The sequence below is a fragment of the Trichomycterus rosablanca genome, chromosome 20 (genome assembly GCF_030014385.1).
Source record: "Trichomycterus rosablanca isolate fTriRos1 chromosome 20, fTriRos1.hap1, whole genome shotgun sequence".
In the NCBI taxonomy this organism is placed as follows: domain Eukaryota; kingdom Metazoa; phylum Chordata; class Actinopteri; order Siluriformes; family Trichomycteridae; genus Trichomycterus; species Trichomycterus rosablanca.
The window spans coordinates 1,905,678-1,924,683 of NC_086007.1; the positions used below are offsets into that span (position 1 = coordinate 1,905,678).

Consider the following 19,006-nt stretch of genomic DNA (forward strand, 5'->3'; position numbering starts at 1 on the left):
GCTCAACCAAAAACCAGATTTTATGCTCACAGAGTTACAAAAAATTGCGGAAACTTTTTGAAGATCCCTCGTAGGTAGGAGTCGTACCAGAAGACTGTCGGCTTTCAAACGCTGTTGATTGAAGGAAAAAGAGCGAATGCACATATAGTAGAACTAAATATTAAAATATTAAATGTACTGTACGAATATATCCAACCCACCTGATTAAATAATAATAATAATAATAAACTCCAAAAGCCCTTCAGTCATGGACAAAGTTGCAGAAATCACTGATGTACTTTAGTGTATTTAAACTCTTGACTCCATCAGACTGGTAACGTCATGTATAAGTAAAATGAAAGCGTGACCATGCCGTATGAACGCATGGTAGGAATGAGATATGCAAAGATATCAAAGATAAATCCTGGTTCGGATTAAAACTTGAAGCGTTAGAATTAGTATTAGAGATCCTGTATGAATAAAAAAATCGTATAATGATGCTAAAGATTACATACCATGTGTCCCATTTTAAATATATACACTGAGGACAGCATACAGCCGTGGTGCTCAACCTTTCAACAAGCTGGGCCCCGACAGGTCACGACAGGGGCCACGAACTAGTCCTTGGTGGACTGGAATAACGGGTCTTTAAAACAGGGGGCCACAGGTTGAGACCTCTGGTAAAAGGTAAAAAGCACCGGCATGTTGCTGTATGACACAGCTGACCACTGTACACGTACTCTAGACTGTCTTGTTCCAAACGTTTCTTCAGTATAATAATATTATTTATTATAAAACTCCCAACAGTCTCAAAAAATGACCTTGTGCTTTTGATTCAGTACCTCAAAAAGATAAAATTAAAAAAAGGTAGCGTTTTGGAGGGAGCCAGGTACGGGCGAGCTGTGCCCCTCCAGAAAGTCTAGTAAGAGAGCAAGGCCACTCTGGGATTGGAGAAAATGGAACTCACTCTTTGAAGGTCACAGTGGGAGGAGGCGTGGGTGACAGTTTGAAAAAGTGCGGCAGGTTCCTGGCGTTGTCCGGGCTCGGGCCGCGTTCGGGCAGCAGGATGACGTTCTTGCGGCGCAGCGTGGAATCTCGGCTCGAGGCGAGCGAGAGGGTCTCGGATGCGGCCTCCGTCTCGCTGCTGGACTCTGCCGCCGAGACGCGGATGGTGGTGATGCCCTGGTGGTGCTGGTGGTGAAAGTGGTGATGGTGGTGGAAGTGTGGGTGATGCGGGTTGCCCGTGTCGGGTACCGAGCCGTCCCTGAGCGAGTCGCAGCTCTCCGAGTTGCGGTTGAGGTCGTTGAGCTCGAAGCACTGGCGGACGCTGACTCGCTCGGGCGGCGCCTTCCACCTCCAGGAGCCACCGGGGTCCACGTTGGGTCTGTTCTCCGGATGGGCGTCGATGTGCACAATGCCATCGCCGGGCTCCTGCTCGGTCAGTGCCTTGTACCGGATCGAACCAGTGCGGCTCACGGCGCTACCCTCGCTCTTGGGACTTCCGAGTATGATGCCCTGCTGTTTAGACATGGCGATGACCTGCATGATCCTTGGCTGGTTGTTAGTCCTGCATGGTGCACTCTGCTCTGCCATCTTCATCCATTTTGCCCGTGCGTTTCCAGCCGATCCCTCCCCACCATCGCTCATTTCGCCGCTGTCCTCCTGTGGATATGTGCACAAGTTCTCCTGCACCTCTTCAGGAATGTGAACCAGCTGTGAAGATCCTGGTCGTGATTGGATGGTCACCCTGGCCCCACCACCACCACCGCCGCCATTGTGATTAGCCATGGGCAATGGCACAACACTAGCAGCCATCTTCATGTACTGCGGAGGTCCTTCCAAACTCATAGCAGAGGGTTCGGAGCTGCACCTGACATCCATGCCCGCCTCAGGACCCTCCCCGATCTGTAGCTTACGGTTTTCATTCTTGGTTTTCCATTGAGAGAGGAGCTGTTTGGAGCGCGTGGAGTCCATCGAGGTATGAATGGCGGCGTGGCGCCTTGGCACGGGCTCATCTCCACTCACCGATTGTGTCCTGGGCAAGGTGTTGCTAAAGGTCACCATGTTGTCTTGGTACAGAGGGCTGGACGCCGTGATGCACTGCAGCTCCGTGCTGGCTCTCTTCATGGTGAAGGAACCGGTGTCCCGGCTTGGACCTCGGAGAAGGATGCTCTCCGAGCGAGCCGAGGTCGGCCGCTCCCTGACGCTCAGGCTTTTAGCGTGAAGGAGGCGAGGGAGCTCTGTGTTAAAGTTTGGCAGGGGGCGCAGGGGCTCACGGAGGGCAGAAGGAGGCATGATGGGCTGAGGCTGTGGGGGAATCTGCATCGGTGGGGGCACGGGCTGGGGACGTGGCTGTGGCTGTGGACGAGGGTGCTGCCGCAGAGACGTGTCCTCACTGGGTTTAAAGTTTCCCACCGCATAGAGACCCTGAAAAGAATCCCAGTAAGCAATGTTAGGAACATATTCCCAATCCCAACACTATAAAGGGGGCATTGCCACCACTATTTAAAGGTGGAGGCAGCCATTTTAGAGAGCAGACACCCTTGCGTCCAAGTCAAGACTCAAGTCAGCAACTGTCGATTTCTAAACAAGTCATCTCAGTCTTACATCCAATGTCAGTCTAAAGCTTCTATTATTTGTCTTGGTTATTTTAGGTCTTGAATTATTGTTAAGTCTGAAAGGCAGAGTCAGCGATTTTTGAGAGCTGACACCCTTGCGCCCAAGTCAGGACTTGAGTCAGCAACTATCACCTCTCGGCAAGCCAAGTAATCTCAGTCTTACATCCAATGCCAGTCTAAAGCTTCTATTATTTGTCTTGGTTATTTTAAACGTTAAATTATGGTAAAGGGAAGCAGGTAGGGGGGCATTGTCACCATTACTGAAAGGTATAGTCAGCAGTTTTTGAGAAATGACACTATTGGGTCCAAGTCAAGGTCTCGGGTCAGCAACTGCCAATTTCTAGGCAAGCCAAGTCTTCACAGCTTTACTTGGAGTCCAAAGTTTTCTTTGTCTTGGTCATTGTAACTCTCGAACCGGGGTTAAATAAAGAAGGTGGAGGCAGCAATTTTAGAGAGCTGACACCCTTGGGTCCAAGTCAGGACTTGAGTCAGCAACTGTCAAGTCCTAGACAAGCCAAATCATTTCAGCCGTACATTCAATGCCAGTCTAAAGCTTCTATTATTTGTCTTGGTTAGTTTAAGCCTTAAATTAGGGTTAAGGGAAGACGGGGGCATTACACTAGCACTGATTGGTGTAGTCAGCAACAAGATAAATCATCTCAGCCTTACATCCGAGCAAATCAAAAGTTTCTCTACGTTGACTTGGTCATTGTAAATCTTGAATTGGGGTTGAGGGAAGAAGGGGGTATTGTAACCACTATTTAAAGGTGGAGGCAGCAGTTTTAGAGATCCAAGTCAAGGCTCGAGTCAGCAACTGTCAATTTCTAAACAAGCAAAGTCATCTCAGCCTTACATCCAATGCCAGTCTAAAGCTTCTATTATTTGTCTTAGTTATTTAAAGTCTTGAATTATGGTTAAGGGAAGCAGGAAGGGGGGCATTGTCAGACACCCTTGGGTCCAAGTCAGGACTTGAGTCAGCAACTGTCAAGTCCTAGACAAGGCAATTCATCTCAGCCTTATATCCAAGGCAAATCCAATGATTCTTTTCTTTGTCTTGGTCATTGTAACTCTCAGATTCAGGTTAACGGAGGAAGCGGGCATTGCCAGCAATTATTGAGAACTGACACCTTGAGCCTAAGGCAACTCTTGAGTCAGCAATTATCTACAGTATATGCACATCAAGTCATTTCAGTCGTATATTCAAGGCAAATCAAACATTCTGGAGGTAAAGAGGGGGCATTGATACCATCACTGATAGGTGAAGACGGCAATTTATTATAACTAACACCCTTGGGTCCGACTTAAGTCTGAAATCTGCAACTGTCAAGTCCTAGACAAGGTATCTTACCTTAAGTTTCTTTTCTTTGCCTTGGTCATTATACATTTTGAAGTGGAGTTAAGGGGAAATGGGGGCATTGCCAACACTATATAGGTACAGTCAGCAATTTATGAGGACTGACACCTAGAGACCAAGGCAATCTTGAGTCAGCGACTATCTATATGCAAGCCAAGTCATTTCAGCCGTACATTCAAGGCAAATTCAAAGTGTCTTTTCTTTATATTGGTCATTGGTAATCTTGAACTGGGGTTAAGGGAAGAAGAGGGCATTGATACCACCATTGATATGTGAGGTCAGCTGTTTTAGATAACTGGCACCCTTGGGTCCCACTCAAGTTTGAAATCAGCAACAAAAAAAATGCTAAATCGGGTGTATAATATATTAATCTCGATTCTCCAAAAGTCTGAACTCTTGGAAACAAGGCCACACCAGCGCATTATCACAGCACACACAAAAAACTCTGTACAGTTTGAGATTTACTTAGATCAGCATGCTAGTGATCGTAACACGGGGAAGGGGAGGCTTGTTGGCGAAGAACAAGCGTGGGGGCGGATAGCAGCGATGCAGCCGCATGAGATTTGCTTAGGGTCTATTTATAACCCCATTAAACACTGCCTTCTCTCATCACTCCCAAACAAGCGTCCACGGAGCAGGAGAACAGACCGTGTGAAGCTCCTCCAACGAGGAGCCAAAAGTCTTCAGGGTTAGCCAGACTGAGTCAGATTCATTTAATGTGACCCGAATGAATCAAGATTCACACCCCGAACGCAAACAACGATCCACCTTAAGCCCGACCCCATTTGTTTTCTCACCAGGTAGACGGCGATGGCTCCTCCAATGAGGAAGCCGCAGTAGATGTCCATGGCGTGGTTTTTAAACTGGATGATGCGCGTCAGGCCACAGATGACGCCACACATGATGAAGGAGAAGACCAGCAGCGGTTTCAGCAGCTTGGAGGAGTCGGTTAACGTAGCGTTGAAGTACATCTGAAAAAACGCAAACACAGCAACACTAAGTTACACTAATCACGATTCATTCCAGTCATACCTTAACCTTACAACACTACATGGTCAAAAGTATCTAGACACCCATTCCATATCTGTCTTCTGCTGCAACGGTCCATCCAATGACTATTCTATTCTATCGGTCCCCTCATTCATCCAATACTGCATCCATTCCCTTTATTCTTATATTTATACATTCAACCCTACATTCATCTATGAAGCCATCAACCCATCCATCCTTCCATCTATCTGTCCGTCCAGCCATCCATCCATCCGTCCGCCTGTCTGTCCATTCATCCATCTGTTCATCCCAATTCATCCATACTTCCATCTATCTGTCCGTCCAGCCATCCATCCATCCGTCCGCCTGTCTGTCCATCCATCCATCTGTTCATCCCAATTCATCCATCCTTCCATCTATCTGTCCGTCCAGCCATCCATCCATCTGTTCATCCCAATTCATGCATCCACCCATCTGTCTGTCCATCCATCGATTCAATGACCATTCTATATGGTCATTTATCCATCCATCCATTCATCCATCCATTCATCCATCCATCCATCCACCTGTTCATCCATCCATCCCATGACCATTCTATATGGTCATTTATCCATCCATCCATTCATCCATCCATTCATCCATCCATCCACCTGTTCATCCATCCATCCATCCCATGACCATTCTATATGGTCATTTATCCATCCATTCCATCACTGAGCCGATCCTATATCCATTAATCTATTTATAAATTCTTGACCCCCAATTTTCCATAAACTAACTTACCCACGTTTGTGTTCATCCATCCATCCATCCATATCCTACCTAGATACATCCATGCTTTTACATGAAGATCCATTCATCCCTTTATTCATCCAAAACTCAATCCATCCCTCCATTTTCTTCATTCTTATACTTATACATTCAACCCTACATTTATCTCTCAATCCATCAACCTATCCATCCATCTGTCCATCCATCCATCCATCCATCTATAAATCCATCCATCCATGCATCCATCCATCCATATCCTACCTAGATACATCCATGCTTTTACATAAAGATCCATTCATCCCTTCATCCATCCAATACTCCATCAACCCATCCATCCGTCCATCTATCTGTCCGTCCGTCCATCCATCCAACCGTCCATCCATCCATCCCAATCCATGCATCCATCCATCTGTCTGTCCATTCAATGAACATTCTATATGGTCATTTATCCATCCATCCATCCATCCATCCATCATCATCTATTTAATGACCAGTCAAGCCATAATATATAGATTGTTATATTTCTGTGCTGATATTGCAGGTATGTTTATGAATTTTCTGAACGGTTTTCCTGCAGGGTGACACTGTGTATAATCTCTCTAACATAAACAATAACGTTAAATGCGTGAAATGGAAAATTTCATGATAGTGCCCCTGTGGCAGTGCGGATAGGTGGATTACTTACTGAGACGTACACTGCAGCAAAGGCAGCCAAGGTGGCGTGTTGTGAGGGGAACGATTTCCTGCAACAACAAACACCCGGTTATTCAGATTCACTGAAAAAGACACCGTAGCATCTATAATACATATTCATGCTCTTTGTTTCATTAATACGAGCGAGGACACTCTGTCTGCTGGACGTCTGAACGTCTCAGGCACGATTGTGCTGAGATTATGAGAATGAGAGCGGAGAGGCTGATGAGGACTGAATAACGGAGCTGTGTGAATGCACGCGTGGGTGTTTCCAAGCTACAGATTCACAAGAGCACCGGGACTGAACTCTGTGTGGGTTCTACACAGCGCCGAACGCTGAAGGTCCCTCCGCACCTCCAAAAAAACACCCTACACACGGCAATACGGGTGATTTACACCCAAATCATTCCGGTTCTGAGAGGATTTACAATTAGGGAATGTTTATTCATTCGTTCCGACTGTGACTGGCACCGCCAGGAAACACAGGGCACGAGGCTAGAACTCAGTCTAGACAATGCGCCTGTCAATCACAGGGCGCTCGATATTTTGACTCATCTCCTACACCTAGGGGCGAGGCAATTCGGGTGAGAGGAAACCCACGCAGAAGCGAGGATCAAACCCGAGACCTCAGGACCCACTGTGCTGCACAGCACCCACTCTACCAGCTCCATGCCCTCCGCAAGATGTGGGCGAGTATACACCATTTTAAGGAAATGCCAAGTTCCTGCTCGTACCTCTTTTCAGTTTAAATTTAACTGGTTTGTTGGCACAAATAATCAATACATGGCCAAAAGTATGTGGACACCTGACCATTGTTGGACGTCTTATACCCTACACCTACAGTATATCAGCTACTATTCTTCGATTTGGAACACGTCTGTGGGATTTTGTGCCCACTATGGATCAAAATCAGTGTTCCAATTCATTCCTAAGACTCAAGGCTTGGGACCAGCACTAAGAGCGCACTGACAAGTGCACCTGACAACAGCAAGTCTGTTTCTGCCTTTATTTACAAATGCTTTTTGACTGAATGGGCACAAATTCCCATACACAGACTTACTTCAAGGTCTTGTGAGAAGCCTCTCAGAAGAGTGGCTGCTGTTATAGCTGAAAACACATAGAGGTCGCTCTATTTTAATAGTTTGTTTATTAAATGGGACGTCCAACAGCCCAGGTCAGGCGTCCAAATACTTTCGGCCATGTAGTGTATCATGCAGTTTCATATAATATGATGAAAGGATGAATGAGACCTGGATATATTCTCTTTAAACAATATTAATTGAGGTTCCTGACCTGCCGGCGTTGATGGCTGCAGAGTTGGAGCCGGAGCAGATGTCCTCCACGATGAAGGCGTTCTCGTCACACGTGGTGTTGAGGATGGTGAGGTTGGGTTTACACACCGTGAGGAAGTACGGGGCGTGGTACCCCGTACACAGCTGGATGATGTCTGTGATCAGGGCCGTGACGCACAGGCCGAATATGTGCACCCCTAAACGGAAACATGGGCGTGAGTAGGTACACCGAGTGTGCTGTTGCACGTGCTGCCCCACTATAGGACCCCTGAGCAATAATATTCACATATTCAAATATTCACCCATCTATTAATCTGCACACTTTGTCCCCCCTGTACCCATAAATCAATTAAAAGGGAAAAGTAATGGTTGTATGTGTTCAGTTACATTTACTTTACTTTTATCCAAAGTGACTGGTTAAGGGCCTTGCTCAGGGGCCCAACAGTGGCAACCTGGCAGAGATGGGGCTTAACCCAGTGACCTTTTGATTACTAGTTAACCGCTAGGCTACAACTGCCTACAGGACACTGTTGGCTTTATATTCTTGGTTGGACCACAAGATCCAAAATCCCAACAACACTGCTGCACCTGCTACACTTATACAAGTACAACACACACTAGCATGTCGTTACCGCTCGGAGATCGTTCAGTCAGTGTGGCTACTATGGGGTTCCTAACTGATTGATAAATGCAGATGTACAGAGAAACAGACGGCCTACAGTCTGTAATTGTATACCCTCAAAGTTGATCTGTACGGTTGGTTTGTATGTAGATAGACATACCTAATGAAGTGCTCAGTGAGTATATACAGAATAAACCTGGGCGTCCTCCATGTCTAATTATTTTTAAGCACCAGGAACGACGCTCTTCCCTCCCGAAATATTGCAACTGGCATCACAACGAAAAAAGGGCATGAAAAATGAGTGCCTACCCACAAACCTTACAGCCCGGCGGATGAAGGAGTTGAAGTTGCAGCCGGCGGCGTTGATGTTGGCTTCGGTTTTGGTGGTGACCCTTCGTTTAATCTGGCAGCAGTACAGGATCCCCTCGCCAATCATGATCTGTGGGGAGACATGTCACCGTGGTTACCAGTGCCAGCATCCAGGCCTTCCCACAGTCGACTGGACAGCCAACCATAATGGGAGTGGCACCATTCATTGAACAGGGTGCCAATCCATCCCAGTGCATCACACACTCATATACTCACTCACAACTTGGGGCATCTGTAGGCCAACTGCATGTTTTTGGTAGGTGGGAATACATCTGTGGACTATATACGCAGATCCCATTGACTAAATGGGCACGAATTCCCATACACAGACACACTTCAAAGTTGTGAGAAGCTTCTCAGAAGAGCGGCTGTTGTTCTAGCCGAAAAGATCACACAGAGGTCACGGGGTGTCTAACAAGCTCATGATCAGGTGTCCGAATACTTTTGACCATTTGGTGTATTATAGTTTCTAATAGGTCAACCCATTTGTTCTCTCAGTGACCAACAGGAAACCAGTATGAGGTGTGCTGGAATTGTACCGATCGCTAATATATAATATAATAATAATAATAACGCTTCGGCCATCTTAACCCACAACACACACAATGGGTAAGTGTTCCAGCCAGCTTCCGGCGTAGTGATGCGTCGCTCCCTACTTAAAATGGTGGAATACCCTACGTAGTGCACTTCACAGTAACAGATAATGTGAATGGAACGCTCCAACAGAATTGGCGCTAATGGTTGTAAGAACCGCTTTCTGAACCAATCAGAGCTTCTGATTGTAATTGTTAGTAAGAAATGCTGTTATTTGCATTTATTCAGTTTGCAGCGTCACACAGATGACGTGGTAATGAAACGCTCGATCGGCTTTCTAACGACTTCCTGTTTTACTTCACAACCGGGAAAAGTTTGGAGGTTTTTAATTATAAGCACATTTACAAAATAACAGATTCTATTCCTAATGGGACACACGCTTATAAATTTAATAGCATCTGGAAGAACAGAAGCTAAGGTAAGCAGTATTATGGATGTTTTTGCTGCGTTTGGGATTTTGGCCGCTGTGCCGTAATTTGTAATAAAAACAAAACGTCAGTTTAAGCTTTTAACTGGAACCCAGGAAAGTAAAGGCACGAAGTAAAACGGCTAAATAAACTCGCTAATCTGTTGTTGTTTTTTATCTAAACTTACAGATTATTTGTTTATTTCTACGCTACATTTCCAAGATATGTTTTGTGTTTATTATATTGACTCGTGACTTGACTCGGACTCTAGCCTAAAGACTCATGACTTGACTCAGACTCTAACCTAAAGACTCGTGACTTGACTCAGACTCTAGCCTAAAGACTCATGACTTGACTCGGACTCTAGCCTAAAGACTCATGACTTGACTCAGACTCTAACCTAAAGACTCGTGACTTGACTCGGACTCTAGTTTAAAGACTCATGACTTGACTCGGACTCCAGCCTAAAGACTCGTGACTTGACTCAGACTCTAGCCTAAAGACTCATGACTTGACTCAGACTCTAGCCTAAAGACTCATGACTTGAATCAGACTCTAGCCTAAAGACTCATGACTTGACTCGGACTCTAGCCTAAAGACTCATGACTTGACTCAGACTCTAACCTAAAGACTCGTGACTTGACTCAGACTCTAGCCTAAAGACTCGTGACTTCACTCGGACTCTAGCCTAAAGACTCGTGACTTGACTCAGACTCTAACCTAAAGACTCGTGACTTGACTCAGACTCTAACCTAAAGACTCGTGACTTGACTCAGACTCTAGCCTAAAGACTCATGACTTGACTCAGACTCTAACCTAAAGACTCGTGACTTGACTCAGACTCTAGCCTAAAGACTCGTGACTTGACTCGGACTCTAGCCTAAAGACTCATGACTTGACTCAGACTCTAACCTAAAGACTCGTGACTTGACTCAGACTCTAACCTAAAGACTCGTGACTTGACTCAGACTCTAGCCTAAAGACTCATGACTTGACTCGGACTCTAGCCTAAAGACTCGTGACTCGACTCGGACTCTAGCCTAAAGACTCATGACTTGACTCAGACTCTAGCCTAAAGACTCATGACTTGACTCGGACTCTAGCCTAAAGACTCATGACTTGACTCAGACTCTAACCTAAAGACTCGTGACTTGACTCAAACTCTAGCCTAAAGACTCGTGACTTGACTCGGACTCTAGCCTAAAGACTTGTGACTTGACTCAGACTCTAACCTAAAGACTCGTGACTTGACTCAGACTCTAACCTAAAGACTCGTGACTTGACTCAGACTCTAGCCTAAAGACTCATGACTTGACTCAGACTCTAACCTAAAGACTCGTGACTTGACTCAGACTCTAGCCTAAAGACTCGTGACTTGACTCGGACTCTAGCCTAAAGACTCATGACTTGACTCAGACTCTAACCTTAAGACTCGTGACTTGACTCAGACTCTAACCTAAAGACTCGTGACTTGACTCAGACTCTAGCCTAAAGACTCATGACTTGACTCGGACTCTAGCCTAAAGACTCGTGACTCGACTCGGACTCGTATTTCGTGACTTGTGAACATCATTCCGAAGCCACAAGTCGCTTCATATTCTGTGCACATACGTCCCCCTGAGCCGTGCATTGTGGGTAGGTGGCAGCCAAAATGAACTGAAAACTAATGTGACATTGAAATCTGCATATTATAAGACGAGTGAACTCTGACAGCTTGTGGAATTTATATTCAGCCACCGTATGCGGCACGATTAGCATTCGCCGTCGTCCTTTAGCACAGCTGCGCCGCGGTCACGCGCTGCTCCTTTAGCAGAAAGTATTCGGACGCCTGACGTCTCATTTTAGAAGTGCACGGTGTTAAAATAGAGTGACCTCTGTGTGAAGACTGTGGAGTGTGTCTGTGGGAATTTGTGCCCGTTCAGGTGTAGATCGAGAAAGCCTCACTGGATGTTCCGGTTCATTCCAGAGCTGGTGAGGTTCAAGTTCTTCTAGAGATGCTTTGTGCACAGGGAAGGATCTTCCCTAAACTGTTGCTGCACCTGATTCAGACATTAGACAGGGGTATCCCTCTGTAAAGCAGTGGAAGCAGGATCATCTAATGGTCGAGTAACTGTGCAGTGTGTGGTTGGAATTCAATTACTGACAGTTCCTCTCCACTCCGTGCAGTCTGAATAAAGTCTTATTACTTATTAAGTAACAGACTGGTCCAAACTGGAACCATTAGAACCAGTAAAAGTGTTTAGTTCTGCTTTATTTTCATTATATTTAGAGACAGCTGAACAGTCGCAGTGATCATGCAGGTCAGCAAGTCACAACATTACAGTCCAGTCCCGTAATTAAGTCACACTAAATTAACCTGCATGAGCCCTAAACGAATAAACGTTTAGTTAACATTTAATTTTTTATTTAATCATGAGGTAATCACATGTGGGAAGTTAACAAAACAGGTTTTTGATCGCTTCCCAAAATTACTCGGCTCAGCTCGGCTTGGCTCGGCTCTTCGGCTGTATGAGGGTGTGTTCACCGCCACTGCTTTTTTGTGTTGGAATCTGTTCACCGCTGCTCCACTGCTCGATTCTTCAGCTGTGTGTGGCTGATATCACCTCTGCTGTGTTGCTATGTTTTGTGTTTCTCGTCTGCATGTCTGTTATTATTGTTCTGTCTGTACATTTCTATTGTGCAATTTGCTCTGAAATTAAAAATTTAGGGTTTTATGTTTAGAGATTTAACATTTTTCATTCATGTAGTGTTCAAGTGCATCAAATTTACTGATTAATCTGCACTATAAGGCGTCCTAGCAATCCTACGGCAATTCAGTTGGTCAAACTGTCCAAGATGGCAAAGTGTAAAGCAGCTAAAAACATGACTCGGGTGAATTTTTGTAAAACTAACAACCCATTCTGTGAGCGAGAATGCAGACGAGTATTTTCGTCTTTGGATTAAGGGAGCTGTGCTGTGTATCATAGCTTTTATTTATTCTATCGTTCAATTTATGAGTGTAATTTAATGACTGAGGTGAAATGTGGCTCTTTTCTTTATAAATCTGTGATATCTGTGATTTCTGAAAAGCAAGGTCAGTGAAATTAAGCATGTATTCCAATAGATTTATTAGGGCCCTATATAATATAAATAATAGTGATGATGATTTAGATGAATGAAATTGTATTTTGAGATTCCTCATTATTAACAATTGTTAATACCCATAATGCTCTGCCTAAAACTTTACCTTGAATTTCATACATTCATAATAAAAACAGAGTTATATAGAACAATGTGGCCCTTCAGTTTGAGGACACGTGCTTATTTACTTGACATTACAGAGCATCAGAGCATCATTACACTGTTACGAATGCGATTTAAGACATCATGACTGACCGTGGCTGCTGGGATGACAAACGCCAGGCTAAAAAGCATGAGGAACGGCACCACCTCCTTGCTGGGCTCGATGTAGGGCATGCTCAGGGTCCGGTCGTTACAGCTATAGCCCGAATGTACCGGCTTAAAGAGATCGGTCAGCTCCAGAAAGTACAGACTCACCACCGAGGAGGCCAGGATGGGCAACTGCACACAGGACGAAGAGAAAGTCGAGATTAAAAGAGACAACAGTGATAAAAATCAGTATAAATAAACAACATCGATCAAAAATTTTTTATTTTTATTTTAGAAAGGATCTTTTGTATCTTGAATCTTTGCCGTGCCTTAGCCGTCAGCTGCCAGAGGTCTGAGGGAGCATAATCATCCATAATCTTTCATTCATTCATTGTTTCAACACTGCTTTATCCTGGTCAGGGTCGTGGTGGGTACAATTCACTGAGTGAAATTTAGGAACCACCCTGGACAGGTCACCAGTCCACACACACACATATCTCCAGTTGACCTGACTGTATGTCTGTGGACTGTAAGAGGAAACCCACGTGGACACAGGGAGAACATGCAAACTCCACACAATAAGGACCTGCTCAGCTCCACCTGGAAATCAAACCCAGGACCTTCTCGCTGTCACTACCCAGTACTACCTAAAAAATGCATTTGTTTTAATTGGACTATATAACAACATCTGTTAAATTAAAGACCAGGACAGTAAAAAAAATCAACAACATCGATTGTTGGCTACTTTACATTCTGCACCAGGCATCCGTTCTCATTACTGACCTTTGGGATGAATTAGAACATCAACTGTGAGTCTTACAAATGCTATTTAGACTGAATAGGCACAAATCTCCACAGACAATCCAAAATCTTGTGAAATAAACAGCATATTAATGCTCAGGGTTTCGGAACTGGACGTCCAACAAGCTTAATGTAAGATGTCCGAATACTTTTGACTACATAGTTAATTCTTACAAGTGACTAAACACAATCAGTTCTGTTCTGTTTTACATTCATATTGATTGATTGATTACTTTATTGATCCTCAAAGGGAAATTGCAGTGTAACAGCAGCAATTCATAAACATGACCACGTAGAGCAAAAGAAAATTAAATACAATAAAAAAAATTTAAAGTAAATATAAAAACTAAAACTGTACAAATATATAAAAGTAATAAATAAGAATATAAAGCCCAAAGAATATAAAAAAGCGACTTGCACACCAGCGCTGAGATTCTGAACTCCTCGGTTCAAATTTCGGCTCTGCCATCGGTCGGCTGGGCGCCATCTAGCGGGCACAATTGGCAGTGCCTGCAGCAGACACTAACTGGCCACTGTGTCTGCTGGGTGGGATGACCGGACTACGTGTGGGTGGGATCTTCATACGCTGTGCAAGGACCCTGGTTAACAGATAGAGGCGCCTGTGGGCAAAAAGAAGGGGTCCGCTAGGACTGCGCATGGGTCGGACGAGGCGTGAGCAGCCACATACCCTCCTTAAATGCCATCGGGGATCCTCAACAGCAGAAGACAAAATCAGGAGAAAATGGACAGAAAATGCATAAATAAATATAAAAAGCCATCAAAAACTAAACGGTGCATTTTAAAATGACCTGTTAGCAACTGATGTGGCTGAAAGACATGAATTCAAAAATGAAAAGGGGCGTCCAAATACTTTTGTCCATATAGTGCAGCTTATTAAAAGTACTTTAGCCAAAACGCTGGGAGAACAGAAGCGTGTAGGCGAACTCCCACTCGTACTAGCGCATCGATTCAAACCGTCGACTCGGTGTTTGATGTGTGATGCAGAAAACACTGAGTTACACTCAATCCACGGTTTTCTAGATGTGGCAGAAACTTCTGAGGCAGTTCAGGCACAAACGGGCACAAACGGGTCTCAGGTTTGCATATAAATGTAAATAAAAATAAATATTGCTGAACGCTACTGGCTAACTACGTGTCCTTCTGTATTGTATGACAGCCATCGAGCTGGGAGGGTGAGTGGCAAACATGTGCTTCCTCCAGCACACATACAGACGATGGTACACCCTCCTCTCACATAAACGAATTACCGGCCAGACGTTACTGCTATAAAAGCAGAACTTTTGTTGTAGTTTGGTAGTTTGGTGTTCTGGAGCACCCTGGTGTGTGTCTACATCATGATACCAACAGAGGACGTCAGCCTGGACCTCAAAGAAGCAAGAGGTTCACAAGACCATCCCCAAACTATTTAAAAGATCATCATGAAGTTGGTGTGACTACCTCTATAAAAGGAACACCCCGGACAAGGTGCCAATTTATCGCAGGACTTCAGCCACCCCCCACTCCCCCAAACATCAGTCATGTCTGTGTAGATGCCAGGCTGGCAGATAGCACAGCTGTGATTCTAAACCAGATTTCAGCGGTGGTGGGCAAGTGTAATAGACTCATTTTATTAATTATCCATAAAAATGTGGTTCTTTAGGGGTGAAAAGTGGCCTTTTAGGGTGCGTTTCACCCATTCAGGGTGATATGTGGCCATGCAGGGTATGAATGTGGCTTTTAGGGTGAGATGTGGGCATGCAAATTAAAATGTGCTCATGCTTTAGAGTTGAAATGTGCCCATGTAGGGTGAAATGTAGGCATGCAGGGTAAGCTGTGTGCATGCAAGGAGAAATATGGCCTTTTAGGGTGAAATATGGTTGTTTTAGGGTAAACCTGCGCCCATACAGGATGAAATGTGCCAATAGTGTGTGAACATGGGCATGCAGGGTGAGATGTGCCAATGCAGGGTGAAATGTGACCTTTTAGGGTGAAATAGGGCTTTTTTAGGGTGAAACGTGCCCATGCAGAGTGAAATGTGGGCATACAGGGTTGAAATGTGGCTGGCCATGCAAAATTAAATGTGCCCATGCGGAGTGAAATCTGGTCTTTTAGGGGTGAAATGTGGCCTTTTTAGAGTAAACCTGTGCCCATGCAGGATGAAATGTGCCAATAGTGTGGGAACATGGGCATGCAGGGTGAGATGTGACCTTTTAGGGTGAAATGTAGGCTTACAGGGTGAAATGTGGGCATGCTAGGAGTGAATGTGGCCCTGCAGGGTAAAATGTGCCCATGTACAGTGAAATCTGGTCTTTTAGGGGTGGATTGTGGCCTTTTAGGGTGAATTTCATCCATTCAGGGTGATATGTGGTCATGCAGGGTATGAATGTGGCTTTTAGGGTGAAATGTGGACATGCAAATGAAAATGTGCTCATGCAGGGTTAAATGTGGGCATGCAAGGGTGGAACGTGTCTATGCAGGGTGAAGTGTTGCCTTTTAGGGTGAAATGTGGTCTTTTAGGATAAAATGTGCCAATGCAGGGTGAAATGTGGGCATACAAAATGAAATATGGTCATGCAGAGTGAAATGTGCCTATCTATGGTGAAATGTGGTCCTTTAGAGTGAAATGTGGTCATGTAGGGTTGAAATAGATCCATGCAGGGTAAAATGTGGGCATGTAAGGACAAATATGGCCTTTTAGGGTGAAATATGGCTTTTTTAGGGTGAAATATGGCTTTTTTAGGGTGAAATATGGCTTTTTTAGGGTAAAAAAAAAATCAGCATTATCCTGTGCTCATACAGGATGAAATGTGCCAATAGTGTGTGAACATACGCATGCAGGGTGAGATGTGACCTTTTAGGGTGAAATGTTGGCATGCAGAGTGAAATGTGGGCATGCTAGGAGTGAATGTGGCCATGCAGGGTTAAATGTGGGCATGCAAGGAAGGAGAAATGTGGCCTTTTAGGGTAAAATGTGCCCATGTATGGTGAAATGTGGCCTTTTCAGGGTGGAATGTGTCCATGCAGGGTAAAGTGTTGCCTTTTAGGGTGAAATGTGCCCAAAAATGTGCCCATGTATGGTGAAATGTACCTATGCATGGTGAAAGGTGGCCTTTTAGGGTGATATGTGGGCATGCAGGGTGAAATGTGACCATAAAGGGTAAAATGTGCCCATGCAAGATGAAATGGGTGAAATGTGCCCATGCAGGGTGAAATGGGTGAAATGTGCCCGTATGGTGAAATGTGCCCATGTAGGGTGAAATGTGCCCGTATGGTGAAATGTGCCCATGTAGGGTGAAATGTGGGCATGCAGGGTGTAATGTGTCCATGCAGGGTGTAATGTGTCCATGCAGTGTGTGAACATGGACATGCAGTGTGAGATGTGACGTTTTAGGGTGAAATGTGGGCATGTAGGGTGTGAACATGGGCATGCAGGGTGAGATGTAGCCTTTTAGAGTAAAATGTGGGCATGCAGGGTGTGAATGTGCCCACTTTGGGCGTTTTTTACCTCCACAAAGTAGAAGCAGGGCAGCAGGGTGACGCTCTCCTTGCTCATGGTGCTCTTCAGCCTCTCTTTAGCAGACATGATGAAGGTCTGAGGGCCTCCTGCCTGGTACCTTAATGCTGAGTGATGATTAAGCCCCTCCAGATCTGGATCAACAAGCTTTAGTCCCCTGGTTCGGTTCTAGACCCGGTTCGGTCTGGTTTAGTCCCGTGTGCTGCCGGACATCATGAAGATCTGAGCGTTTCTCAGTGCAGACTGATGACTAAACCCCTCCAGATTGGGATCGATTCCCCCCGCTGGTCCTGCTCCAGTCCTGTAGTCCTCTGTTAGTCCTGATTTAGTCGTGCACGGCGCTCAGGGTGGGAACGAGCGGAAGCAGACCCACTGCAGCACCGGGAGCCCATGCAGCATCCTTCACCCCCAAAATCCTCCACGCAGGTCACGCGCGCGCTGTGGGGTGCAGAGATGATCCGGTTCGGTCCCGATTCTTCCCTCCACTGACGGTTTCTGAGACGCTCCGGAGGATCAGACGGGAGGAGAGTGGGGGGGGGAAGAATGAACGAAATGACGTCACGCGTGTGCTAAAAACCCACTTTCGCGCCGACAAAGTGTGCGTGTGTTTGCGTGTCGCGAGCTTTGCTTGCGGGTGTGCGCGCGCGCGCTGCTGGTGTGTCGCCGTGATTTGAGCGCGCGGAGTTCGGTGTTTGCTTGCGCGCGCGCTCGCGTGCGTGCGTGCTTTTGCGTAGTGTATGCTGTTGCGTGTGTGTGTGTGTGTGTGCGTGTTGGTTTGTGTGTTGTATGGTGTATGGTGTGTTTGCGCCTGTATGCTGTTTCGCGTGTGTTGGTGTGAGTGAGTGTGTGTGTGTGTTGGTTTGTGTGTGCGTGTTGGTGTGTGTGTTGTATAGTGTGTTTGCGCCTGTATGCTGTTTCGCGTGTTAGTGTGAGTGAGTGTGTGTGTGTGTGTGTGTGTGTGTGTGTGTGCGTGTTGGTGTGTGTGTTGTATGGTGTGTTTGCGCCTGTATGCTGTTTCGCGTGTTGGTGTGTGTGAGTGTGCGCGCGAGTGTGTGTGTTGTATGGTATATTTGCGCGTGTATGCTGTTGCGTGTGTTGGTGTGAGTGAGTGTGTGTGTGTGTGTGTTGTATGGTGTGTTTGCGTGCATGCTGTTGCGTGTGTTGGTGTGTGTTTGTGTGTGTGTGTTGTATGGTGTGTTTGCGCCTGTATGCTGTTGCGTGTGTTGGTGTGTGTGAGTGTGCGCGCGAGTGTGTGTGCTGTATGGTATATTTGCGTGTGTATGCTGTTGCGTGTGTTGGTGTGGTGTGTGTGTGTGCGCGCGTGTGTGTGTGTGTGTGTTGTATGGTGTATTTGCGTGTATGCTGTTGCGTGTGTTGGTGTGGTGTGTGTGTGTGTGTGTGTGTGAGAGAGTGTGTGTGTGTGTGTTGTATGGTGTATTTGCGTGTATGCTGTTGCGTGTGTTGGTGTGTGTGCTGTATGGTATATTTGCGTGTGTATGCTGTTGCGTGTGTTGGTGTGTGTTGTGTGGTGTGTTTGCGTGTATGTTGTTGCGTGTGTTAGTGTGGTGTGTGTGTGTGTGTGTGAGAGAGTGTGTGTGTGTGTGTTGTATGGTGTATTTGCGTGTATGCTGTT

At 45.7% G+C, this 19,006-nt stretch overlaps 1 protein-coding gene across 3 annotated transcripts; it reads right to left on the reverse strand.

Moving 5' to 3' along the window:
- Positions 1 to 877: 877 nt before the first annotated feature.
- plppr4a (phospholipid phosphatase related 4a) lies at positions 878 to 17,846 on the reverse strand. 3 transcript variants are annotated; one of them, XM_063016398.1, is made up of 8 exons: positions 17,365 to 17,846; positions 13,065 to 13,250; positions 8,629 to 8,758; positions 7,699 to 7,894; positions 6,398 to 6,455; positions 4,749 to 4,922; positions 2,352 to 2,406; positions 878 to 2,264 (listed from the first exon to the last, which is right to left on the reverse strand). In XM_063016398.1, the coding sequence occupies exons 1-8, from the start codon at positions 17,440 to 17,442 to the stop codon at positions 943 to 945; spliced, it is 2,199 nt and encodes a 732-aa protein (XP_062872468.1). In that variant the 5' UTR covers positions 17,443 to 17,846; the 3' UTR covers positions 878 to 942. The 3 variants fall into 3 exon arrangements, with proteins under 3 accessions (XP_062872468.1, XP_062872466.1, XP_062872465.1); XM_063016396.1 differs by having other exon boundaries at positions 878 to 2,250; positions 2,317 to 2,406; XM_063016395.1 differs by having other exon boundaries at positions 878 to 2,406.
- Positions 17,847 to 19,006: the final 1,160 nt, after the last annotated feature.

What these genes read in the sequence shown, in the direction of transcription:
- plppr4a (XM_063016395.1), bottom strand. Translation starts at nt 17,442, where the DNA reads ATGTCTGCTAAAGAGAGGCTGAAGAGCACCATGAGCAAGGAGAGCGTC. An exon ending in TTGCTGCAGTGTACGTCTCA is followed by an intron (nt 4,923 to 6,397) that starts GTAAGTAATCCA and finishes GCGTTTTTTCAG; the next exon opens with ATGTACTTCAACGCTACGTT. An exon ending in GAGCCATCGCCGTCTACCTG is followed by an intron (nt 2,407 to 4,748) that starts GTGAGAAAACAA and finishes GATTCTTTTCAG; the next exon opens with GGTCTCTATGCGGTGGGAAA.